The sequence below is a fragment of the Lutjanus erythropterus genome, chromosome 4, assembly GCF_056507025.1.
Source record: "Lutjanus erythropterus isolate fLutEry1 chromosome 4, fLutEry1.hap2, whole genome shotgun sequence".
NCBI classification, from domain to species: Eukaryota; Metazoa; Chordata; class Actinopteri; order Lutjaniformes; family Lutjanidae; genus Lutjanus; species Lutjanus erythropterus.
The window spans coordinates 47,503,551-47,531,171 of NC_139320.1; the positions used below are offsets into that span (position 1 = coordinate 47,503,551).

At 39.0% G+C, this 27,621-nt stretch overlaps 1 protein-coding gene across 1 annotated transcript in view; it reads right to left on the bottom strand.

Moving 5' to 3' along the window:
* Nucleotides 1-1,898: 1,898 nt before the first annotated feature.
* foxn1 (forkhead box N1) overlaps nt 1,899-27,621 on the bottom strand; it is a 32,700-nt gene continuing 6,977 nt past the window's right edge. The window contains exons 2-9 of the mRNA XM_084716645.1: nt 16,166-16,334; nt 15,380-15,694; nt 14,886-14,978; nt 14,514-14,635; nt 14,140-14,236; nt 6,269-6,476; nt 4,423-4,857; nt 1,899-2,194 (exon numbers count right to left, since the gene is read on the bottom strand). Of these exons, the coding sequence (XP_084572771.1) occupies nt 1,899-2,194; nt 4,423-4,857; nt 6,269-6,476; nt 14,140-14,236; nt 14,514-14,635; nt 14,886-14,978; nt 15,380-15,694; nt 16,166-16,318 (1,719 nt within the window). The 5' untranslated portion in view covers nt 16,319-16,334. The remainder of the gene's footprint in view (nt 2,195-4,422; nt 4,858-6,268; nt 6,477-14,139; nt 14,237-14,513; nt 14,636-14,885; nt 14,979-15,379; nt 15,695-16,165; nt 16,335-27,621) is intronic.

Sequence of the window (27,621 nt, forward strand, 5' to 3'; positions counted from 1 at the left end):
CTCCAAGCAGGTCGCAGTGAAGTTGAAGTGAGTGTTATGATCCTGAGCTCATGTGCACAGGACAGCAGAGAGGAAGACGTTCCTCAAAGTCTCTTTATGTTCCGCTCTCAGTACTTTTGTCGCTTTTAACAGAATCTTTATGTATTGAAACTAAGTTTTTGAACGTTTTTATTTTACTGTTTAATATTTGCTTTCAGCTGTGTTGAAGATGAGTAAAGTAACTGCTGATGAAACCCCAAATGAAAACATTTCCTGTTTGTGCTGCTTCTTACAATTTTACAGTCTTACAATTTCATTTAGCAGATGCTTTTATCCAAAGCGAACCATATCTGGTGGCAATGTGCACAGAGTGCATATGATGCATTGGATTTTTATATGTACATATATGTGTATATATATATGTCTTGTGCAGTCAATCAAGTGCAAAGGTGTTCATGAAAGAGCTGGATCGAACATAGTTTGGTGTCTTGTTCCAATCACAGAGCTGAGAAGGACAACCATACACTCACACCTTTGCTTTGAGTTAAAGTCACCAGTTAACATAACATGCACGTCTTTGAACAGTGGAAGAAAACTCATGCAGGTTCAAAAGCAAAAAACAACAATGTACACTGAAGTTAAAGCAACTTCCTTTGTGATGGCGAAACATCAAAGTTCGCCGTGCCGGCATGGCAGTACGGTTTGACAATACGTCACAATCTTCACAACACAGCATTGCCAAGGTCTTAAGGCCTTTCTCGCCAGATTTGAGTTCAACGTGCCAGGAGGAGCATGTCAAAGCGTAAAACATGTTATTTCCTGTTGCCAGTAGGTGGCACTATGACTATGACTGAATATCTCTTATCAAACGATGATAAAAATAATGTGAAGTTTAGTGCAGGTCGGACCACTTACAGAAAAGTTATAGCAATTTCATGTTTCATGGCGAGACATCAAAACTCAATGCCACACCACAGCCACGCCCTTCAACACTCGCGGAATCGTTTCATAACCTTTGATCACAATGTAATCTAGATGGCACACTCCGATTTTGAAGTTGTTATGATGAATTGTGTAGAAGAAGATCGTTAAAATACGACGCATGCAGATCGCCAAAATTGACCACGAAATTCAAAATGGCCGACTCCCTGTTCAGTTTAGCCTGGGGGTCCCAGAGACTTTTTTGTTCGTCTGGCCATGATACATGTGTGTACCGATTCTCGTACCTACAACTGAATTTTGTGCCAAGGTTCATGGACTATCGAACGTTTCTAGCCCCTAAAAAAACGCGACTGAAGAGGACAAACAAAAAGAAAAGGAAGAAAAATAATAACAAGAATCTGAGTGAATCCAGCAGGGTCCTGCACCGTTTGGTGCTCGGGCCCTAAAAATCAATTTAAAAAGAAAAACAGCTGATATGTTAAGGACAAGTGATATATTTTTAGATATACAATTAAGAATACTTTAATTAAATTGTAAATAAATGTCACAATGCAGTTTTTGAAAAAAGTAAATAAATAGCTAAATTCACATATAAATTTAACAATCGAGTTTTTGATAAGGAATTTAATTACAGTTTTAATTAATCAACCCTGTTTACTTTTCCAAACCTATCAGCATTTGTTAAATCACCTGGAGATAGAGCAGGAGCTGTGGCAAGATTTTTTTTAAATGCAGGAAAAGAAATGTGTATTGAAAGAGACAAAAAGATATAATGAGAACTTTTTATATCCGCTCAACTTGTGGATACAAACAGATACAAACGCGTCCCTCCACAGAGTCTGTCCCACAGTGGTAAACAGAGGATCTGATGGCTTAAATAACCACCAAGCTAATACTGTGGCATGAAGCTGCCTGCGATCATATTAACCATTCAGGCTGACATGTGACGTGAATGGAGGGGTGGTGTTAAAGAGTCTTTACATTAAGGAGATGGATGTGGTGCAGGAGGTCAGATACCCGGCCAGACTCTCCACCCCTGAATAAACCACAGGATGCAGTCCGCTCAAACAGCCGTGCTGCTCTGAGCTTCGTCCACTGTCTGTGATCTGGTCCTCGTACTCCGCTTTCCGTCGGCCGACGTGGGGAGGCGAGACCTGCAGGCAGCTGGTCTGGATGTGGTGGTCCTGCAGGGCGGACGTAGTGGACGGGGTCGTGGTGGTGACCTGCGGATCAGAGACCAGACTGTCCTCCCTTAACTCCTCCCATAAGTTACCTGAGAAAATGAAAAGAAATCAGATGGACTCAGTGAGCAGCAGTAAACAGTAATGCTTCCTGCAATCACACAGGAATCCACCTCCCCATCTTTTCACCAGCGACCAGGAGGAGACGCAGTGGCTGATTGAACTCTTCTTAAATACATCAGGCAGGGCTTTTAGAGACGATCAGCAAAAGATCAGACAGTAATTGAAAAGAAAAACATAGATCATTCATGTGCGTCAGTGCTCCATCAATGTAAACCCCAATTTATGATACATAAATGTTCACGGCCACTGGTGGACTCAGATGGAGGACAGGGAATTGCCCACTGTTTTCAAGAAAATGCACCAAAGTGCCCTCGTTTCCCTCTAAGGCAGATAAAACATGATAAAGTGCCATCTAGGATGCCCTTCTAGTGGATAAAACATAAAACAAGTACCCTTTAGTGGAAAAAATGTGCCTTATAAGGTGCCGTACATGCTAGAAAATTAATTGGCCTCTACATGCTTGTAAATTGGTAAATAGTTAATGGTTCCCTGTATGTTTTTATTAAAGGTGTAGTAGTTGTTGTATTTCTTGACTTACTGTGTAAGTCACATAATAACACAATTTTACACAACCACTGTTCACGACTGTCAATAATAATAATATGACAAGATATATTTTACTAAAATCTATCAAATCTAATCTAATCCAACACATACATTTTCCAGTTAGCATATATTCTGAACTAAAAAATTCTAAAAAATATGCTATATGTTCATATCACATGTAGTTAATGTAATCTAATTAAATAAAAAAATAATTTCACTTAACACAACAAATAAGAGTTGTGTTACGCTGAACACAAAAATGTTTTGCTTTTCTTAATATAAAATTGCAATGTATATTTTTAGAGTGTAGATGAAGCTTATTAGCAGACTTCCCAGAGTGCATTGTGTGTCAATTATAACTCTACTGAGATCCTTTTTTTTATGTTTTGAAGACAGTATATATGATAGAAACTTGCTGTGTGTCTCTAATTCACTTTAAGATAAGTCATGGTTGTTTGTTATATCCAGTAATGACAAGATTGCAAACCCTGATGAAAGTTCCTGCTCCCTTACAGCTGAAATGTAATAAATTCACTGTGGCACATGTTGTGTTTGTAAGTTCTTTTCATGAAATATAAAAAGGCTCTTCAAATTGAGAAACAAAATGTAAATGGAAATCAAATATGTTTGGAGAGTTTGTAGGTTCATTTATTAATTTAAGCTTATTGAACATGTTTTCTCAAGTTCAGCTAACTTACCTCAATGAGTTATTACAAAACCCAAATATGACTTTAGACTAATTATTCTACCTAAGTTCAGTTAACTTAAAGTTTTGGGTAGAAGCTGCTTACAATAAACTATCAGGTTGAGTTAGCAGCTGACATTACTGATGGTGTGAAGGTGTGAACGTGTGTGTTCAGCCTGCCGAACGACATTCTTACTCACCAAACACAGAGGTACTGGCACACTGACATGTGTTGGTGACGGGGTTCTGCCATTGTTCATGCTGACACACTGACATGACTCACACAAACACCCAAATGGCACGGAGCCGTCATTACTGTAATTAAATGCAACCGTGCTTTTTGTGCTTTTGTCACCATTGTTACAAAATAAGGTAAGCGACTACTAGCACGCCATCAGCTACCATTAGCAAGTAAACAGAGAGACGACACGACTCAACGTGTCTGTGATGAGCTGTCGTGTATCATGTCTTCCTGAATGTCAGCTGAAGGTGAATCTGGATGCTTGTCATTGATGAAGCACTTTCTACCCTCTTCGCACAGTAAAAAACATTATTATGTGTATAATTGTTAACTATAAGTCATATTGCATGTTATTTAAAATGCAATCATTATTGCATTAATAAAAGGAAATAAATAAATTCTGAAGATGTTTTTGCTTCTGTTTTTCTGCTTTATTTTTTATTTTATTTTATTTATTTTTGTTTGTTTGTTTGTTTAACATTTGCTGTATTATTGTGGACGGGTTTTTAAAGTTAATGCTATTTTGGGACTTTGGGAAAGTTTGGGAATATCAACAATGCCAATACTCCACATCTGTCGATATCAAAAGTGAATTTCTGCAGAAGTTGGATAGGGTTTAACTTTTTTTTTTTCCACTGCAGTATGCAGCCTGATTTCTCATCAGGTCAACACACGTCTCCTTCTTGTTTGCTTTCTACCCATCATATCATCTCTGACTCTCGTACCTTGCAGCTGCAGGTCGGTCAGGGTAGGGTTGAGCGTGTCAATGTCATAACTGGCGTCCCCCTCTGACAGAAAGTCTTGCATCCTGTGGCCGACGCCATATTCGGCCTGGAGGGCGGCGGTGTAAACAGGCGGCATCTTCCCAGGCACGGGCGAGTTCAAGCTCCCAGTGGTTGTTGTCGGCTGCCCGCAGGGCGAGTACAGGGCAAACGAGTTGCTGGGGTGAGCAGCGGCGGGGGGAAGGTAGCAGGGCTGCTCAGGTTGAATATGGGCATACTGAGGACGCCGAATGGACAGGCAGGGGGGCTGAACCTGGGTGCAAGAGGACGAGGCGGTGCTGTAGACGGGGGTCACTCTGGATATCAAAGCTGGATTGGTGTAAGGTGGCAAAGATCTGAGCTTGTCTGGTCTCTCTCCCAGCAGACGATCCAGGCATTCTGTAGAAACAGTTACAAAGTTTGAATCAAATAAGATTTATTAAAAATGTCACCCAGTTTTGATAAGTTTCAGTAACTTTAAGTCGAATCAGTAAAAACTGAAAAGTAGGGTTCGGGTACTGATTGTACAAATTCAGTAGAACTGATTCAACTTCTTCACTCAAGTAAAAGTGAAAAAGTGCAGGTTCTGAAATGTTCTCAAAGTATAAAAGTAAAAAGTCGTCCTCTGAAGGACATGTCAGAACCTAACAGAACCTCACCTTTTCTCTGCAGGCGAGTGTCCCTCATGTCTTTTACGTTCTGTTTGTCTTGTTACGTTTTTACTTTATTTTTTATTTTTTTTGTCCTCTCATGTCTTTCATCTTATTTTCATGTTGTTGCTGCATTTTTGTCTAGTTACATCTTTGCAGGTGTTTTTTTTTCTTGTTATATCATTAGTGGCTTGTTGTGTCTTTTATGTAATTTTTGTCATGTAGCAAGTTTTTTCTGGTGATGTATTGTTACATTGTTTTCATCTTGTTACTTCTTTTGTCTTCTTTTACATAATTTTTGATTTGTTACACGTCCTGTTACACTTTTAATATTGTTTTTGTCTTGTTATGGCTGTCATGTTGTTTTCATCTTATTTTAGGGTTTCATGTTATTTCTTCTTTTTGTATCTTAATACATCTTTTACATCATTTTTGTCTTGTTATGTATTGTTACGTTGTTTTTCGTCTTGTTATGTTTTCTACTTAATCTTTGTCTCATTACGTACTGTTGCGTCGTTTTCCTCATTTTCATCTTGTTAAGTCTTGTTATGTCATGTTCATCTTGTTGCACCTTTTACATTGTTTTTGTCTTGTTACGTCTTTTAGGCCATTTTTGTCTTGTTACGTCTTTTTACATTGTTTTGCATTAACACTGAAGCAATAAGCCTGTTTTGAAAATGTAATGAGTAGAAAGTACAGATATTAGTGTTTAAATGTAGGGACTTAAAGTAAAAATTGTATGTCTGACAATTTCACATTAAAATGTCTAAAAACACAAAGCATATATATAATATATTTTGCTGACTTGTGTTGTTTCAAAATAACAAATGTTTCCAACAACGTTCAAACAGAGAAATCCTTAATCAATTTAAACTAATGCTGCATTTTCTGCTAGCCATTGCTAAGTAGTTACTAGTTATGATAACTTCCAGGAAAACATGGGAAATATCAGGTACGTCAACGAGTGAAGAAAGGACGAACGTGGCTATACGTGATTTGACTAAAACTATGAACATGATTTCTGCCTGAGTCATGATTTCATGCATATTGTGCATTGAATTCATGGTGAAATCAGTCTTCTAAAAGCGTTATTATCCAGCTAAACATCTTGCTTGACGTTCTTTGGTACCAGTGTCTTTCAGTAGGTTCATGTCACCCACCTGGCCTCGCCATGCTCCTGCGAACAGTGACGGGATCCTTGCGACGCCACTTGTGCAGCTCATCCTGCATTTTCTCCACCTTGGCCGGATTGAGAGCCCACAGACAGCCTTTACGGGACGAGTTCCCGTTTTTGTTCTCCACCTTCACGAAGCACTTGTTCAGGGAGAGGTTGTGACGCACAGAGTTCTTCCATCCATCGGGCGCGGTCTGAAAACAGAGAGGGTTGGATAGATGCAGAGGATGGGGAAAGAAAGGATTCAAGCTTTATATAAGTCATGTCAGACTACTTCATGGTACAAGAAGGAAAGTACTGAGCACACGAGATGAGGGTTGCTATGTTTGCATCGTATCCACCAGAAGACTGCAAATCATTTTCTATGTAAAATGACAGAAAATAGTGAAAAATGTAAAATATAATCTAGTAAAAAAAAAAAAAATGCTTTTTTACTAAACAAGTAACCAGCTATTTTTTAGCTCTACACATGGTGTTTAGTTCCTTTGGAGGTAGTGAAGGATAATTAAACAAGATTCTACTGGAGTGCATTGAGCTAAATGCTAACATCAGTATGCTAACATGCTTACAATGACAAATTGACAAACTGATGTTTAGCAGCAATAATGTTTGCCATGATCACCATCTTAGCTGCTTGTAGCATGCTAACATGCTAATATTTGGTATTAGTACTAACAAAGTACAGAAGGGGCTGATGGGTATGTCATTATTATTATTATTTTTTTTTTCAACTAGAGCTTCTGACCTGATGATTGCACTAAAGTTAGGAAGTTAAGGAATGTCAGAAGTCATCAAATTCATCCTGAAGAGGACATAAATATGTTCCAAAAATAGATATTTCTCTTAAACCACAAATATCAACTTCACTGTAGAGAGAAAGTCAGAGGAGCACCAAAGTCAGTAGGACATGGATACTGGTACTAACGGCTGAACCCCGCAGGACATAGGATTCTTGTGGGGTTCCCGTCAAATGGGAGTTTGTTTTACTATTATATGATGACAGGAAAAAAAATTAACTGGAGCAGGCAGGAGCGGGAATCATAGCAACAGTAAATCAGGTTTTTGCACGCACTTGACGGCAGATTGGCGGGAATGAGATGGGACAGGAGCCATTCCTCCAGGACTGGGAGGGGACAGTTTGTTTTGTTTGTTTTTTTTAACTCCCGCCGTCAAACCGGCACCAATCCATTTGTTCACGGACTCCAGGAGGGATAATAAAGTACACCCACATACACATACGAGGTTGGGGTCCTGCAGACCCCCGGCCCTCTTCAAATGCTCAGAGAAAGTCTTAACATTGTTTTTATCTATCTTGATATTTCATGATTTTTCTTGTTGACTTTTTTATTAAGGTGTTAAATTATTTGAAGGATGCAGCTGTTAATATTTTTGCTCAAACAGCAGTGAGGTCTGTGAGATACCAAATAACAAGAAAGTTGTCTGGCTTCAGTGTCAACATAACACAAGGGCAAATTAAATATTCTTTAAGTAATTACTGATTTGAATATATTGCTGCTAAACAAATATGTGTAGACATAATGCACTATAGTGTATGTATGGTGCATTATTCAGTTCTATGTGTTTTTGTTGCAAATCAACATTGTGTGCAGAACTTTTAATCTCAGAATCTTTTAATGTATTTGTCTGAGCTTTCTTGATACATTTTTAAACCATTTGTTCATGTTATTGAATAAATGGTTATTTGCATGAACATATACATATTAACATATTTACAGAATTTAACTATTTCATTTCTATCACTTTTTTTCTTTTAGAAGACCATCAGATCTTTGTGGAGGATCGTATCTATCTATGCAAAGCTCTGTGTCTCATTCAGGTACACAGCAGGTAAACCCTCATGAAGATCAAAATAAATGCTTTAAAGGTTTTTGCAATACATGTTTTTGTGTCAAACGATTGTTTGTCATTTGAATGAGAAATTAAGGCTTCTAATAACAATCACTAAATAATTCGTTCACTCACTCACTTAAAAAAACAGCAGTCAAGAGAAGTGCAGGAAAATGAAAACACTATAAATTCTCAAATCATGGCCGTGGAACATGATAGTGTGAGGTTCTACTGAAGTCTGACATGCAAAATATTAAATTAGAGTCGTTCTAAAATTTTCAAGTTTTCAAAGTAGACAGTGTAAGGCAGAATTTATTTGCTGCTGTCTTTTTTCTTTAAGTTTAAATGTGTATGTTTATGCTTTCTTTAAATTTATGGCAATGCTAACTAATTGTGTATTAGACTTAAAACATTTCAATGATAAGAGTTGGTCAGACTTAATCATATTTAGTGCATTAATTCAGTGAATATAAATTATCGGTATTTAATTTAATTAAGTGTCATGTAGTTAAATACTGACATTTTTGACAATGGTTAAACTCAATTTCTTTCCTGTTCCCTGTAGATTGTACTTAATTTTTTAGCATACAGTCAAATACATTTTACTGAGTTTACTCAACTCAAAACACCAAGAAGTTCACTAAACTTGCAAAAAGTGGTTGGAAAATGTTGCCTCAATTTTTTTTGACTTACATCTAAGCAGCAGTTTTTACAGTGTGGGTCAGGTTTTTGCAGGCACGTGACTGCAGATTGCCGGGAATGGGATGGGACGGGAGCCATTCTTGCAGGACTGGGAGGGGACAAATTATGTTTTTATTTATTTTTTATTTGATGTGTTTTATTTATTTATTTTTAACTCTGTATTGTGTTGGTAAAAAAAAAATTCATGGAGGCACCAAACAAGTATTTAAGTTTCAGTTTACTTTACAGTCTTAAAATATGAATCTTGTTTTATTGTTTTATTTTATATTTAATATTTTGACTCGCAGGACACAGGATTCCTGGGGAATGGGAGTTTGTTTTACTATTGATCACGGGACAGGGACAGGGCAGGAAAAAAAATCAACTGGAGCAGGCAGGAGTGGAAAGCATAGTAAGACTAGATCAGGTTTTTGCATGCACTTGACTGCAGATTGCCGAGAATGGGATGGGATGGGAGCCATTTTTCCAGGACTGGGAGGGGATAGATTTTTATTTTTATTTTTTTTTAACTTTGTATTCTGTAGCTAAAAATGTTTCATGGAGGGATAAAAAAAACAATTTCTTTAAAATATGAATAATACCTTGTTTTGACCCTTATTTTAACCAGCAGGACACAGGATTCACATGGGATTCCTGTGTGATTCCCGTGGGATGAGAGTTTGTTTTACTATTGATGACAGGACAGGAAAAAACACAATTGCAGTAAGCAGGAGTGGGAAGCATAGACAGTAGATCAGGTTTTTGCATGCACTTGACCGCAGATTGCTGAGAATGGGATGGGAGCCGTTCTTCTGTGCATGTGAGAGGAGTTTTTTTTTCCTTGACTCTGAATTCTGTAGCTAAAAATGTTTCATGAAGCAACAAAAACGTATTTAAGATATGAATATGAATAAAATATGAATCATATCTTGTCTTTGACCCTTATTTTGACCAGCAGGACACAGGATTCCAATGGGATTACCATGAGATTATTTTGCAGATTAGTTTTGCAGATTGCTGAGAATGGGATGGGACAGGAGCCATTTTTCCGGGACTGGGTGGGGACAGACTTAATTTTAAAGGTTTGGGGGTGGGGGTTGTTTTTTGTTTTTACTTTGTAGCTAAAAATGTTTCAATTGGCCAAAAATCTTTAAGTTTTTATTTACTTTATGATCTTAAAATATGAATCTTGAATCTTGGCATTAACTCTCTTCACTCGCTGCCTGACGGTGTTTCAGTGCCTCAGTGTCAAATCAAACTCAGCTCAGATAAATTCACTGACACCCATATACAGAAACCAGGGCACAGGCCGTCCCTGGAGGGAATATTAAAATGTGATTTAATGTTTCCACCATCTGCAGTGTTTTATATCTGCATGCCAAAGCAAGTGTCCACTGAGCTGAAAAGAATTCAGAGATACTTGACAATATTCATAAAATATTTAGATGTATCTCAAACATCAGCTTCTGCAAAATGCCTTGATTTTCAGTGGTGTATCACTAATCATCTGTCTCATTTATTTTTTGGCCCTGCAGCCTGGGTTTAATGTGACAGGCAGCTGTTTGGAGCATAGCCATCTATAGAGTGAACACCGTCTTTAATATGAATGGCAGCAAGTCTTTGAGCTCTTTCCAAAGGTGAGTCTGAACTCATTTGATTTGTAGATACGTGGAATCCTTTGGAAAATATACATGCCGACCCAAATAGTTGTGAAACCCTGCAGCTGGCTAATTTAACCAATATCAAAGCACAGGGCCATGAATTTATAATATTTGTTTGAAAGTGTAACTGTACCTGCAGGTCCCAGCGTAACTCCACCCACTGTATCATTTTGGGAAATGCTAGAGAGAGGACGCGGGGTTGAGGAGGGAGGTGGAGTGGGGCTGCACAGGACAGCCACTGAATTTCATCCTGGGCCACATCAGCATGATGGCTGACCTCAAAAGGCGGGTTGCAAATGTGAGACTATAGGCCTAAATACATAAACTGAAGGAAGGTAGAACCTGAAAAGTTTCCAGTTGTTTGTAGCCTAAAAATCAAAACTGTATATTTGCCTAAAAACTAAAGGATGGCAAACGAGCTACCTAACTCTGTTCAATCAGCAGAGTCCCTCTCAGACTTTAAGACTAAAGACCCAGCTCTTACATGAACATGTTTGCACTTGATTGACTGCAAGATATCTTCAAAAAAAAAAAAAAAACCCAGTGCCTCATATGCACTCTATACATTGCCACTTGCACTGCCTGTAGGCACCAAGGTCCTGTCAGATTTTGCCTCGTGACACTCACTCATCACTAGATCCTCGCTTGTGGTCTATCAGCTCTCAGATGTACGTCACTTTGGATAAAAGCATCTGCTAAATGAAATTGTAAATTGTAATTGTAAATCTAGTGGACGCCTTCAGTGTCCATAAGAAAATCAGCAGGCATTAGTAGTTTATTTATTCACACTGTGCTTCCGTTACACAGTTTAGATTGTATTCTGTAAATTACATTCTTTGCAAGCTTCTGTGAACATGTTGGCCTGCGGGCCTTGAGCTTGATTTACATGCACTAAGAAGAACAGTGTTACAGTGTTGGAGGCATGCCTCCGTTCATTTCTATGAATTCTTTTGTATATGATCTTCTACATCTGCTTCTGTGTTGTGCAGCCTCGATCAGCTGCCCTCCAGTTTAACTTAAATAGCCGTAGGGGTGGAGCCTATCCCAGCTGACACTGGACGAGAGGCAGGGTACACCCTGGACAAGTCGCCAGTTCACCGTAGGGCTGCAGGGGTTGTGACATTTAAAAAAAAATCATCCATTATTTTACAAACGCCTTTTTCACAAAGTGAGTTTATGGGAAACATATTTTGGGGCTGTGCATCACTTAGCTGTAGCTCTGCTGTTGCAGTGGAGCTTCTACAGCAGTCAAAAGCACCAAAATACTAAGTAGAAGGTTAAAAAAAAACTAATCCTAATCTGTGAATAATGAGTCTCGATCAGCATATATTTGAACATGAGCGCTGTTTCACACACACCCCCACTCAGGGGCTGGGGGTTCAGAGCCGCCCAACCCTGAAAAACATTCTTTTTTTATGTAAATGTCATGACATAGACTAGAGTACCAACTGTATGTCAGCATAGGCGTTTTGAGCTACTTTCAACCCATGAAATGCTGATTATTATAAATGTATTAGGAAATGTTGATATTAACACTAGCCTTTATGTGTTTCATCAAAGCACATTAATATAATTTAGTTTACGGCTCAAAAACATGTTTTTTCATGTGTAGTGCTTCCTTTATCTACTAAGTACCGTCTTGACGTATAATTATATAAATTAATAATTATAATTATCAAACTAATTAGGACATCTCAAGTCTCTACAATATCCTCCCAAACTGCCTACATATACACATACACACGGTGATATTATTCGGATAAAAAAAACAAACATCCGCATTATACTCCCATGCCGGCCACATGCCTCAACGGGTTGCTACACAGCTGGTCCGGGGCCACCTAGCTGCAGGTATGGCACATAGCTTTTTACAGAATGTCATCAATCATTGGAGATATTACTGGAATAATTAATGTCAGGTACAACACAGATGTGGTTTGAGATATCTTTTACTAGAAAAGCCTTCAGCCTTCAGCTTTCGGGTTCTGAGTTAATGTAGAAAGACTGAATTCCAGAAATGGCTGTTAGAATCAAATTGTTCCTAATAATAACATTAAGTAGCCAAAAGTTAGTCAGCAAGGATGTCGTGCTTGTAAAGCTTGGGAGTTAGATGTTAAATGCTAAGCTATAAATGTAACAATCCAAATTCAAGCTCGATGCATGTGAGGAAAAGATCCATAAATCAAAACAAAATGCTCAAACAACCAGGTCAGGTAATTTAAAAATATATTTCTGGTGAAAAATGACCATCTCCATGCTGACAGCCATCCAGTTACAATGAAAAAGATTCATCTCAACCAGCTAAACAGGAGCAACAGAAATCAGTGGCCACATTACATGAACTTCCAGTGTATCAGATAGGCTTTTTCTTATCTCGCTGAACTTTATGGCCATTGTTTTTTCTCACTGAAACATATGTTACATTGATAAATACAAAAATGGAGCAAAAAAAGGAATTTAACTACAGGAAAGATGAGTTAAAGGTTTTGGTAACATCGGTAGACAGGTCCAAAAGTAATAAAGGACCAGCTGCACAGATTAAACAAATTAGCTAACACTATTGTTGGCTACGGTTGGCTATCTCTACTATTATCTACTGTTAGAGAATGCTATCATTAGCTATCATTTGCAAACAATACAATTAGTTACTATAATTACCATTAGCTACTGTTGGCAAATATGACCATTAGCTTCTGTCAGCAAACGTCCCCATAAGGTACTCTTAGTGAGCACTACCATTAGTTAGTGTTAGTCCCTACCATTAGCTGCTGTTAGTGAACACTACTGTTGTCTACTGTTACTGAACAATACCACAAGTATTGTTAGTGAACACTACCATTAGCTACTGTGAGCAAATACTAACGTTAGCTATTTTTAATGAACACACTGTCAGTGAGCACTACCATTAAATACTGTGAGAGAATACCACATTAGCTACTGTTAGCTAATACTATCATTAATTAGTGTTAGTCCCTACTGTTAGCTACTGTTAATGGTCACTACCATTGTCAGAGAGCGCTACCATTAGTTACTGTGAGCAAATGCTACCATTAGCTGAAGTTAGCAAACTCTGCCCTTAGCTGCTGTTAGCTAACAGTACTGTTAGTGCAAACTACAGAAAATGAGTTAGTATGGTAGTTACTACAGGTGGAAAAGTGAAAGTTAGGACAGCTTGTTGGTTATGGGAGAGGTCATTTATGACTTTTTTAAACACATTTCCTAATTTAGTGAGGATAGGAAAATTGACTAATTGATTAATGTGCAATGACTTTTTTCCTAAAACAGAGCCTAACTGTTACCATGGTTACCAAACAGTTAAGATCTGTGAGTTAAAATACAGGCTGCTAAAAACAGGCTGTCAGTGCTACAGCCGGCTAACGTTGATTTAGATTAAAAAAAATTTAGAATAGGTGAAAAACAAAAATCCTCAAGTTTTGCGAACTAGTTACAGTTACTAGTTACTAGTTACTAGTTACTTAACATAATATAACATAAACATACTGTAGATTGCTGTTTTGTTTAGAACAGGCGTATGGGTTGTTAAAGTGTTGTACTTCTCAATGAACAGGTTTTTTCTTGCTTGTACGCTGATGATCCTGAGGGGTTTTCTTTTCATGACATTACATAAATTCAGCATGTGACAAAGACAACATTAGTTGTGTGATACCTTGAAATAGGGAAAGTGTTCAGTCATGAAGCTGTAGATCTCACTGACTGGCAGGCTTCCAGATTTACTGTTCTTCAGAGCCATGAAGATCAAGATGCTGCAGTTATAAAGGAAACTGTTTAATCATTTATTTATTTTTATTTTATATTATTAAAATATTATTTATATGCTAAGCTTAGCACAAACAAAGCCCTTAAATTTAAGGTACATCAACCATATTCAATGGAAATTCCTTATCTTTTTTTTTATTTTATTTTGTTTTAGGAAAAACGATTGCCATTGGATTAATTTGAACATGATCATTTATGAATTCTGCACATTAATAAAAGTCAAGAAAAATATTAGTGATGAGGTGAAATGTGACGCAGTGTTACCTGTATGAGTAAATGGGTTTTGGGAAGAGGGACTGCGTGCTGCTCTCCTGGTGTGATTGAGTGGAGAGAGAATATTTTGAGCCGTTGGACTGGTCATTGTTAGGGTACGGCCTCGATGACACCTGTGGAGAAAACAAACAGAAAAGATAATGACCTGAAAACCGATAAAGACGGACGTGTCACTCAAAGCCATTATTCATGGCATTTTTCTTTCATTTCTTTTGCTGAGTCATCTGTTTTACCATAAAACCATGAGCAGGTCGCTGCTTGTGGAACAAATTGGGTGGCATTATCTTGAGTCATTTTTATTCATCATCAGATATGTCAGGTCTCCTACTCCATTCCTGTATGACTGATCCACCACTCACTCACCTGTTGCAGAGGGCTCGATGAGCTGTAGGAAGGATAGCTCTGAGACAGGAAGCAGGGCTGCACTGGTACAGCTGGAAGCTCAGGGTACGAACTCTGAAAATATGAGAATATAGAAGTAAATTGTTTAGAGGAGCCATTCAGCATGTATTACTGTATGCATGTGCCATATTGCAGTGGATTTTTTTATGTGGTTAAGAAAAATTCTAATCAGATTTGGGCTTACTGTGTAGCATCATTTAACATAAACTGATTTTGATTGATATATCGTCACTTTCATCTAAGAGTTAGCAATTACACACTGTTTGAAAAGACAGGAACACAGCCTGTGACACTCCACTCAAGGCATCATGGGATTACAAGTGGACAACAACAATGACATGCTAACAACTCCAGTAGTGAAAGCCACTTTTTGTGATGCTGTAAATGTGTCTGCAGAGAATTTGTCGATGATGATGCTGATGAGGATAAAACGAGTGTACCATAAGTCTAGAAACCTGAAAGCTGCCGTTGCACTGGTCCCAGGATGTCGGCGCCTCGCTGCACGAGGCGTGTGAACAAGTATCAGGGCTGCACACCTCCTGCAGGCAGCCAAAGGAGGACGGGCACTGTTGCAGACAACCCGCGGCCGTCACCGCCCCGTCGCTGAACTGCCGATGGTACGGATGGAAGCGGTCAGGATCAACGAGCCCTCGTCCGAGCGTTGATCCTGGCCCTGAGCCGAGGGCCCCGTCAGCGCTGTGCCTCCTACCCACAGCTTCACAGGTGTGGTTCTCTTGCTGGGTGAAGCAGACGTCCCTGCCCTCTTTAGTCTGTGGTTACATCATCAGAGGATACAAGTGCTAAGTAATATGCAAATCACAATCTACACACGGCGTTGATAAATCAGTCAGGTCTGGGCTCAGTCTGTAAATAACTCCACTCCCATTTCTAGAGAAAGGAGTTGTCAGGGTGTATACTGGTAAACCCCTGAGGCCACTAAAAACTCCTCTGCCACAGTAAACAAACTGTCTCCGCCTTTCATGTTCACATGCTTTTGTTCTTTAACTAATAACAAATAAGTGTACTTCACCAAAGACTTCACAAGATTTTTAATCCAGATCCAGATATCTATTTTTTTTTGTTTTTTTGTTAAAAAAAGGGAGATACACAGCTTGTTCTTTAAAAAAAAAAAACTAAAGTCTGGACTACAGACAGCTGTTAGACATGGCTGAAAGCAGAGTCGGAATTGATTTGAAGAAGGTGTTGAGGGTTAAACAGAGAGGCCTGAGGCAGCTGAGTACCTGTGATTCTGCCATCTGCTGGCAGGGGGTCCCACAGGGCTCACAGGTGTGTAGGCTGGCCTGAGGGGTTGATGCCTGAGACTTGCTGCCACTGCTGCTGCTGCTGCTGCTGCTGCTGCTACTGGGGTAAAATGGCGGGGAGTCTGACATCATGCACCAAAATCTGCTCCTGTGAGGAGATTAAAAAAAAAGCAAGATATATTTGATATGGGAGAGACAACCATCCATCCTTAGTCAGTGGCATTTTCTGGCTCAGCTTCAGTCAAACTCAGGCAGATGATGCATCTTATTACTGACTGGTCCAACAGGTGATGGATGACATGTTTCTGTTAGTAGCTCATCAACTAAAAATAACAAAAATAACAAAGATGTTTAAGTTGCAGTCTATTCAAAGTAACACAGCTTATGGCCCATTGATGAACGTATTGCAATATTTATGAATCTGCAGTATTCCAAACTGAATGTTGTGTTAAGTTACTGTGAATACAAATCTAAAACTTTCTTCTGCTGCAGCTTCACATTAAAAGCATTTCACTGGTGAAACACTTTTATCATGAAGTAGCCAGTGAGCTTGACACTGATCGCTATTATTCATCAAAAATGCATCTATAACAAGACAACAACAACAGCAACATTTTTTTGACAATGAAATATTGCAGGGAGTAATGGACAAGAGGGAGCAGCCACAGTGAGCTGTTTGATGAAGAGCTGCATGCGACAGGCTGCACACCTCCAACTTCTGCAAGGTAACCAATTGACCTGCTGTCCACATGCAGTGTGCAACATAAAATCAGATCACAGTTGCTCTAGAAATGATGGAAAAAGACCAATTACTGCCGGACATCTTTATAAAAATGACAATAGTTTGTTGTTTGTTTGGCTGCTCCCATATGACCTGTAGAATGAATCTATATGCTGTTACTGCCAAATCAACCAGAACCGAAAGGGTAATGATTTCCACCATCAGAACAGTTCAACATGTTGGGAAATGTTCTTGTTCGCTGGCTAGCTTAGCTTAGCATAAAGACTAGAAACATACGTACCCTGGGTCTGTCCAAAGTTAAAAATCTCTACCTATTAAGTGTTGTTCATGTAAATTTAGAGGTGCTGGTAGGCAGATTTTGTTGCTGAATCAGGTTAGCTGTTTTCAGTCTTTATGCTAAGCTAAGCTAATCAGCTGTTGGCTTCAGCTTCATATTTACTGTATGGACATTAGAGTGGTATTGACCATCTCAGCAAGAAAGCCCCAAGCCCAAAGATGAAAAAGTCATTTAAAAAGAGTGCCACGAATCACTTTATTTCCCTTTATTTTGTGAATCAGCTAACATTAGTGGTAAAGTCCCCAGATCCACTTTGTTTCAGTCAATCTGACAACATCTAATCAAGTTGCAGGAGCGAAGCATGTAGAAATGAACTCCAGCAAGTCCAACGGCAAGTCAAGACTCTGTCATTCGCATACAAAAACTACGCTGCGGTCAACAACAACAAACAGTATTCAAAATGTGCAGGTCAAAATTACAGACAGAGATGCAACAACTTCCAACTTCATTCAACATTTGAAGTTGCACAAAGAAAAGTCAAAACTCTGTTGTTAAAAAGCTTTAAATTCGGTGAAGAGAGCATTATGACTTGTTGGACTCGAAACTTGAGGCTCAGGACTTGGCTTCAGACTTGAGTGCAGACTTGAGACTTCCTTGCAGCTTGCAAAACAATGACTTGGTCACATGCCTGGCAAAAAAACTTCTGACAAAAATCAAGCTGTCTTTTAATCTGCTATTGACTGACTATGTTGCTGTTGGAACATGACAGGAGGCATATCGCAAGTGTTTTGACAAATGACTTCTTGCCACCGATCCTTTGAGATCATATCTACTGAGTCATTATTCTACTGTAAATCTGAACAGTTCGTTCTCAGTGCCTGTTTGTTAAAACAAAAACCCATTAGTGGATGGACATGGGGCAGGGGCTTATCCGACTGAGTGTGAAGAAGTGTTATCTGATCCCAGCGGAGGTGACAGACACGTGGCCTCGGTTCCAGTAACGGTAACTTCAGCCCCGACATAAACCAAGCTCATTAAAACTGCCAACAAACCATGGCTGCTAGGTCACGTAAAGCCAAATAATGCTGAGGCAGAGAAAGTGGGATCAACCTCCCCTGTATGTGTGTGTGTGTGTGTGTGTGTGAGAAAGAAGTAGCAATCGTAGCTCTTTCTGTTCAGATCAAAGGAGGCTAAAGTGTCAAGGTGAAAGTTGAGCAACTGCCTTTTCAACACGGTGGCAACAAATCCTCTCATCTGCTTGACAAACAAGCTGCCACCAGCCAGAACGCATGCACTTACCGTAAGTGAAAGAGTGTGTGTGTGTGTGTGTGTGTGTGTGTGTGTGTGTGTGTGTGTGTGTGTGTGTGTGTGTGTGTGTGTGTGTGTGTGTGTGTGACAGAGATCAACCAGACTATTGAAGGAAACTAATCATTTTGGCTGTTTAGAGAGGTGGCACCAACTCATTTGCAAGTCATTTGTACTTCTCAAGTGTTTGCCCTGAGGTTCCACGTCAAGTCCCAGGTCAAGACTGACAGGTCCTAAACTCTGAGGGCCCTATCTTACGCTGATCGAAAGCGCAAGTGGAAAGCGCAAGGCGCAAGGGATTTAATTTATTCAAGGCGTGTCCAAATCCACCTTTGCCAGGGGCGGGAGTGATATTTTGCCCTGCCCCGCCCTTTGCGCCAGCAGCGCAAAGCGGAATACACCTATCAGTGTGCCCAAGTGCCCTCATTAATTCACAGGCGAGTTTAGGCCGAACATGCAATAAACCAATCAGAAAGTCAGCTCTCATCACCTTTGAGAGGGAGGTGCGCCAGCAGCACAAGCTGAGGCAGCATGACGGCGGATTAACCAGGAAGAAACAAAGAGAAAAGATTTTCAAAGCCAGGAGACAGATCTCCTGTTTCGAGGAGTGAAAACGCGATATATGGAGTCAGCATGACGTCTCCAAAACAGCTTCACGTGTAAATAATTTATTTTACATTAACGCCTGCAAAAAACAATACAATAAATGAACCGCAAATGTCATGCAGATATGTAACTGCTTATATTTTAACCTGAAGAACGTTGAAAGTATGTTGGATTTTATAATTAATTATTTTCATCATGATCATTATTAACTCTGCTGGCTGAGGAGCGGGGAGAGAGATGGTGCAGTAGAGAGGGGAGGCGAACAGATCCAGTCCCGCCGCGAAGCTTCCCGGTTTTCGCTGGCCCACCTGAGCCAGGTGGAGCAGATATGTGGCGGTCCGTGCTCCTCCTTATTCTCCTCTCCCACCTAATCCTCATCTCTCTCCTCCCATCCTCGCTCCTCTGACCCGCTGCGAAATAATCAGAGAGAGTTTCTTAAATTTGAAGTGCGCAAAATTACGCACAGATATATCCAACCAGCTCTGATAGAAGCGCAAATAACTTTTTCTCTCAGGTTGGGCCGGACTCGTGCGGTCAAATATAGTGTATTTTATATGTTATAGATCATAATTGTTTAAACATTGTTTTTCTGGATCATAACAAACACGCAGACATAAACACTACAGCTGCTCCACCTGTCATACTGACTCATCTGATAAAGACGATCTGACAGCTGTCATCCCGTTTGCAGGTCTGCTGAGATTTATTGGGCTTTATAATTATAATAATAGTACTGTTGTACTTATTAGTGAGATTAACTTCAAAGACACACGCGCGTGCACGACTTTTAAACATAAATGAAAGGTGTTTGGTGATTGTAGAGATGAGTGTACGCACCTCAGCCAAGGGCAAGACACACATACCTGCACTATTAACTTCAATATTTACACTTTTTTGCCGGTAGATATGTTCAAAGGACACTTCACTAATCGACACTCCTGTGGAGAATAAAGACTCATGTAAATTAAGGTGTTTGGTGATTGTGGAGTCAGTGATTTTGCTATCTTGTGCCAGCGCAAGTACCATTTTTGCCATGTGGGTAAGATAGCAAACGCGTTTGCGCTGGGTCTGTGCCGCTGTGGGCGGGAGGTCTAAACATGAAGGCAAAACCAAGGCGTGGCCGGGCGCGTTTGCTATCTTGTGCTCAGCGCATTGGAGTAAAACGCGCTTGCGCTTTAGACCAGCCAAAACCTGGTCGAAGCGCAAAGTCTGTGGTCTTTCAGCACAAGATAGCACCCGGTGGGCTTGGCCGAAACACACACACGTCTTTACAATCACAAAACACAGTAATTTATGGTCATTCTCTTCCTCCCACGTGAGTGTGGATTAGTTAAGTGTTATTCGAACATATTTTTTTTATCAGCAATAAAATGAAAATATTGAAATTAAAAGCGTTCCTGTGTCTCGCGCTTGGCTGAGGCGCACACACATCTCCACAATCACAGAACACTTTTCATCAATGTTAAACAGCCGTGTGCGCATGTGTCATTAAAGATAAACTCACTAAAGAGGAAAATAATTATAATTTTAAAGCCTAATAAATCTAAATAGACCTGCGAAGGGAGCACGGCCGTGATCACACCTGTCTGATCGTCTTTATCAGATGAGTCAGCATGACAGCTGGAGCAGCTGTAGTGTTTGTGTCTGCCTGTTTGTTATGATCCAGAAAAACAATGATTGAACAGTTATGATCTATAACATACAAAATATACAAGACACTATATTTGACCACAGGACTCCAGCCCAACAGAGAAAAAAGTTATGTGTGCTTCTAACAGAGCTGGTTGGATAGATCCGTGCGTAATTTTGCACACTCCAAACTTCAGAACAGAACAACTTGTTTCGCAGCGGGACAGAGGAGCGAGGATGAGAGGAGAGAGATGAGGGTTAGGTGGAAGAGGAGAAGAAGGAGGAGCACAGACAGCCGCGTATCTGCTCCTCCACCTGGCTCAGGTGGGCCAGCGGAACCGGGAAGCTTCGCGGCTGGACTGGATCTGTTCGCCTCCCCTCTCTACTGCACCATCTTTCTCCCCCTCTCCTCAGCCAGTAAAATTATTAATGATGATGATGCTAATAATTAATTATAAAATACAACACAATTTCAAGGTGCTTCGATGTAAAACATAACCAGTTACATATCTGCATGACATTTGCAGTTCATATTTATTGTATTGGTTTTTGTAGGCGTTAATGTAAACTATTTCAGCGTGAAGCTGTTTTGGAGACGTCATGCTGACTCCATATATTGCGTACTCTTGCACATTCTCTTCTCGAACCATGACATCTGTATTCTTGCTTTGTAAATCTTTTCTCTTTGTTTCCTCCTGGTAAATCCGCCGTCATGCTGCCTCTGCTTGCGCTGCTGGGCACCTGCCTCTTAAAAGGTGATGAGAGCTGACTTTCTGATTGGTTTATTGCGTGTTCGGCCTAAACTCGCCTGTGAATTAATGAGGGCACTTGGGCACACCTGATAGGTGTATCCCGCTTTGCGCTGGTGGCGCAAAGGGCGGAGCAGGGCAAAATTTCACTCCTGCCCCTGGCACAAGACGGCAAAGGTGGATTTGGACACGCCTTGAATAAATTAAATCCATTGCGCCTCCCGCTTGCTTTCGATCAGCACAAGACACGACCCTAAGGCACAAGCCGTTTTACTCCAATGCGCTGAGCACAAGATAGCAAACGCGCCCGGCCACGCCTTCGTTTTGCCTTCATGCTTAGACCTCCCGCCCACAGCGGCACAGACCCAGCGCAAGTGCGTTTGCTATCTTACCCACATGGCAAAAATGGCACTTGCGCTGGCGTAAGATAGCAAAATCACTTGCGCTGGCGGCGCATTGGCTTTGCGCCGGGCGTAAGATAGGGCCCTGAGTCTCAAGGTCTAAACAAGTCCTAATGCTGTCTTCAACAAACGTAACACTTAAAAGAAATAGTGGAGACAACTCAAAATTTCAAGGCAACATACTGTAACAAATTTTTGACATTTGAAATAAACTTTAAAAAGTTTTCCCAACCTATAATCTTTAGTTGAGATAATTTACTTTTCCTCTTTAGGTAAAATTAAACGTCTGAGTTTTAGAAACTCAAAATAAAATGTATTTCAAAAATTGGTCACACTGAGCTGTGAATATTGTCATCATTTTGTTGCTAGAAAACTAAATGGTTTTAACTGATAAATCTAACCATCATTCACGTTTCATTCCACTTTCACAAATTTTGTGGGGTTTCTGAAACTCAAAGATTTATGTTTATCCAAATAAGAAAAGTTGCTGGAAAAGACTAAATTTAAGAGTCCAGAATTAACTGTTTGACTCACCCACTAAGGGCACCAGTAGGTGGAAAAATCCAGAAGCCAAGCATATTTTTTACCAGCCAGGTCATTGGTGTCCAAGTCAAATTGTAAGTCCTTTTTCCAAGTCATCTGATTCAAGTCAACACTTCTGGTAATTTTACACCCAGTATTAAAATGTGATCTGTTTCCGGAAACATTATTCAGATTGTTGTACAGATTGTGTTTACACCAGCCTAACATCCAAACACAATGCCAACCAGACTTCCTCCAGATGTGTCCAAGAACATTTGATCACATTCTGATCACATAGGATTTACATTTTGCATTAATATGTTTTTCCTTACCTGAGTAAAGCACCCAGATACAGATCACATCTTAATACCAGGTGTAAATGCGGTGCCTGCCTCCTAAATGACCAGTTGATGCACAGGTTTAACATGTACAGATGTTGTGTGCCAAGCATCCACTTTTCCAGTGAAAAAGCCCAGTTGTGTAAGAATGCTTTTGTCCTGAAGGCATTTACAGACCCATTAAAGCCTCTTCTAATCACCTGGATTAAAAAAATATTCAGTCTGTTGCATAATAGAAACTTGTTTTCCACGCCTCTAAGTCTTTATTCAAACAATGATCAGACACAGAAATTATACCTGTTCAATTTGTGCAGTGCACCCAAAACCTTAAAAAGGCATTATCAGTTAGGTTAGGTTATTGTGCAGCAGATGGAATATTTCTTTAAAGATTACTTTGTCCTGGATTTTTCAAAGATCACCAGGCATTTATTTTTCAGACGTCTGACGCACACTGTGGCTCTGTGACTTGAATATAATGTTAAATACATCAGAGGTACAGATGGTGTACGAGCAAAAAAAGCAGTAAATGGTTCAACTGTGAGGATACATAGAGGCGACATGCGTGTTATTATTTTGTATTTGTACCCGTATATCCTGTAGAGACTATTTCTGAAAATAAAGAGTGTCTTTGCTACAGTATAAACAATGCTGCCCTTGTTCATGAGTTGACGGGGTAGTAAGACGTGTCCACTTCACATTCCTTGGCTACCATGAGACGTTACTGCCAATAAAATCTTAGGAGTGGTTCTCTGTGTGAAGATACAGGCATGTGATGGTAGAGCAACACTAAAGAGCACATTTGAAAAATGTTTTTTCTTTGAAAAATAAAAAGAGTTTCAAAAATCATGTATGCAATATCAAACAGCTTTTACTGAAGCTAGAATTCCAGAAATCAGATGGATTATTGCATCATTAATGGTTCATTTAGCTGCTTACACAGTGTTTTAAATTGTGTGTATCTTTTAATGTTCCACTCATTGTGTATTCAATAACTACAGATAGTTATGTAAAAAAAACAAAAAAAGAGTAAGAGTAGAAGTACTGATTCAACTTCTTTATTCAAGAAAAAGTGAAAAAAGTACAGGCTCTGAAATGCAGGGGTGGAAGTAACTAATTACAAATACTCAAATTACTGTAATTAAGTAGTTTTTTGGGATACTTGTACTTTTATAAGTAGATTTTCAAGCCTGTGCTTTTACTCGTACTTCAGTATGCATTGCAAGATGTAATCTACTTAGTTACTTTTAAAGTCATAATTGAGTACTGATTACAATTTGAATTAATATCCAAATGTTTCATCTGCATTTTAATGGCCAATCAGGTGATCTGATCGCAAACGGACCAATGAAAACCAGGACATATGAACGAAAAACAAAACCAAATGCTGCAGCAACACATATTTGGAGTAAGGATGTTAATGATTAATCATTAATCATTTAATTGCTGTTAAGAATTTAAGTAAATTAAAAATGTATTTGTGGATATTTATTCAATAGTCGTGGCAGTAACTGCACCTCATTTGACATTGTTTTGTCTGATGAAGCCATTTGTTGAATAAAGAAAATTAAATTTTGATTTAAAATGACAAAAAAAAAAAAAAACGACTAATCCATTATCAGCATGTTCAACAATTGGTTCAGAAAGTACACAAAATTTGCAAGAGATTTGACTGTGACATCAACAGGTAAAAGTAACTAATACTTGTGTCAAATACTTTGTACTTTTACTTAAGTATATTTCTAAAACCAGTGCTTTTACTTGTAACTGAGTAATATTTTAGCAATGTAACAGTACTTGTACCTGACTGCAGATTTTCAGTACTCTTTCCACCACTGTTGAAATGTACTCAAAGTATAAAAGTAAAAAGTCTGGAGGACATTTCTAGCAGCTGTTTCTGTGCAAAGCTAACTGAACCTCAGTTTTTCTTCACAGTTGAGTCTCCCCTCTGAGTCGATATCATCTTTTTTCATCCTTTTCATCTTATATGTTTTTTTGTCTTGTTGCATCTTTTGTCATTTTACATCTTTTGCACAGTTTTTAGTGCATTACGTCTCTTTTATCCTGTTATTTTTTTTTGTCATACATGTTTTTTTTTTGTTTGTTTGTTTTTTGCCTTGTTGTCTTTTACGTCATTTTTCATCTTGCTGCGTCTTCTTCGTCTTGTTACATCTGTGGTAGTGACATTAACTGTTACTGTTACTGCCAGATCTAATTAGGCTGACGTCTGTCTCGATGTTATGAAGGCTGTGCACAATGACACAAAATAAAAATAAAAAATCAATAATCCTCCTCAAATGCATTGAAGTGTAGCAGCACCAGCCTGTTTTCAAAATGTAAAGAGTAGAAAGTCCAGATATTTGTGTTCAAAAGTAAGGAGTAAAAGTAAAAGTTTTCCAGAAAAACTAATACTGATACCTGAAAAATCTACTTAGTGCTCAGTTATTTCCCACCTCTGCAATCATGATATTTCACGCTGCAGTGCCAAGATGCCTCTTAAAGAACTTAAAACAACAAGAACAGTGGATCCCTGACTGGCTGGGTTACAAAGAGCATTGCTGAGGTGGTAATTATGGTTAATTAAAAACTAGATTAATGCTTAAATCTTGTTCAATGTTCCTTTTTACCTTTCAGCACCCAGCCCTCCAAAGCTCCTTCAAGTAAGTGAATGAAGTGGTATAAATTGTTAATCTTTGCTTTTTTAAGAATGTTATCACAGCTGTGAGAGATGGAAACTCTCTGACTGACACGACTAATCGAGTAGAACCATCTGCTTTGTCACTTTAATGCAACTTCACAGTGAAATGGGAATGACTGATTATTTATTCTTGTTTTAATGTAGTTTTCAGAGCAATTATATTTATTAGAAACTAATCATTCATGTTGGTTAAACCCATACAGTACATGATTACTTTTTGCACATTATGGAATAAGTGTATTATGATTTTAGCGATGCTGAGCAGAACATGCAGCAGGAGATGTATGACATATTATCCACAAAACATAGGACTTTTTTTTAGTGTTTCCAAGGTGTTTCGTGATCGTACAGTACAGGTTCACAAATATACAAGTGTTTGTATACATTTGTCAGGTTCCAACGAAACAGATTTTTATTCCTGTAATTCTGTTTTGTTTTAAAAAAAAATGAAAAATGTCAGCCTATACTTTAACCTGTCATACGCGCCGTTAATATTTGGCCGTCTATCAGTAATGTGATGAATGCATGAGTCAAAACTTGCTGTTTGTTGTTCTAGACTGTGGTTCAGCGCAATTGCTGTCAACACTCTGATGGAAGCCAACATGCTGAAGGAATGATCAGTGAAGCTGTTGTGAAAACCTGCTTTAATAATTGATGAGAAACACTGCAGGAAATGTATTTAATAGACTGATATATAGAACATTATTCTAACATAGTGGGATAGAAACATTTTTATTTATTCATTCATTCATTTTTTATGCTGGATGACCATGCATCCATTGCTAATTTGGAAATTTAAAACACACACACACACACACACACACACACACACACACAATTTGAGCATGTTGACTGCACTTGCAACTCTTTAACTTTACACATTTGTTTCAGTTTTAATATTACAGATATCACCTCATAGATATATGAGCATTGATGACACTACAGCCACTTGGCAGTGATGAAATGTAAGTACATTTACATACAATTTTAGATTACTTGTACTTTACTTAAATATTAGCATTTGACGCTACATCTACTCCACTACATTTTAGAGGGAATTATTGCACTGTAAAATAAATAAATAAATAAATATTAAATAAAAAAAAAAAAAAAAGGCAACTGCCTTCACTAGATTTTGGAGTTTTGAATGAAACTCAAAATCTTTTTTATTTTGAAACAAACTAAACAAACACGTACATGATATAACGTTAATGCTAAAAGAGGCTAAAGCTAGCTTACGTCTCAGCAAACATTGGTCTGATGGTGAAATACGGCAGGTGTATCTACATGATAGATGACAGAAATACACTCATGAAGGTTGGAAAAAGAAGCACAGGGACTTGATCAGTGGTCACCCAGCTGGACCAGAAGAAAAACGGCTGTGGAAGGCAGCCTGGATAGGAGCTAAGCTAACCGGGTTTAGACCAGAGACAGCGAGCAAGAGAGAGACGCATCATCGTCAACCCACTTTGATTCTGCACCAGCCCACATCCTCCTCCTCAAACCCCCACAGAACAAATACAGATGCAGTGGTGTCTAACAAGACAAGCTGGAGGTAAAGTTACTGCAGCTAGTAAGACTGCGTTAGTTAGCCAGATTAGCCAGACGTTCGCACCTTATGTTATGCAGATAAAGACACGTGCTCTTGTTTTTCATATTTTTGAGAGTTTGCCACCGTCCAGATTCATGAAACAGAGTATCGCTCTTCTCAGAGCCTCCTGCGCACCACTTCAACATGTAGAGAAATGCAAAGCTTGACAGCCTTAGTTACAGTCGCTAAGCTATGATTGGATAGTTGCTGTTTGGAGGTGGGGCTTAGTGAAGGGTCAACTGAAAATATTCACTGTCCATTATTCACTTTCACCTCAATCCCTTTTGGGGGATTCCTAAAACTTAAAGATTCCAGTTTGTCTAAAGAAGAAAAGTAAATTATCTCAACCATTATAAGCTGGTAAAACATTTTCAAAACTTAAAAAGTTTTGAGTTTGTCTTGCAATTTTGAATTTTCTCAACTTTTTCATTTTACAATGTGTAATATCTTGTGGTTATTATAACAATTTACTTGACAACTACTATTCACTTTAGAGAAAGACTTCACAGACAAAACACGTAATCATCTTTTAAATTTTGATGCATTGTTCTCGACAGTAGTTGATTTGTTGATTTTTAAC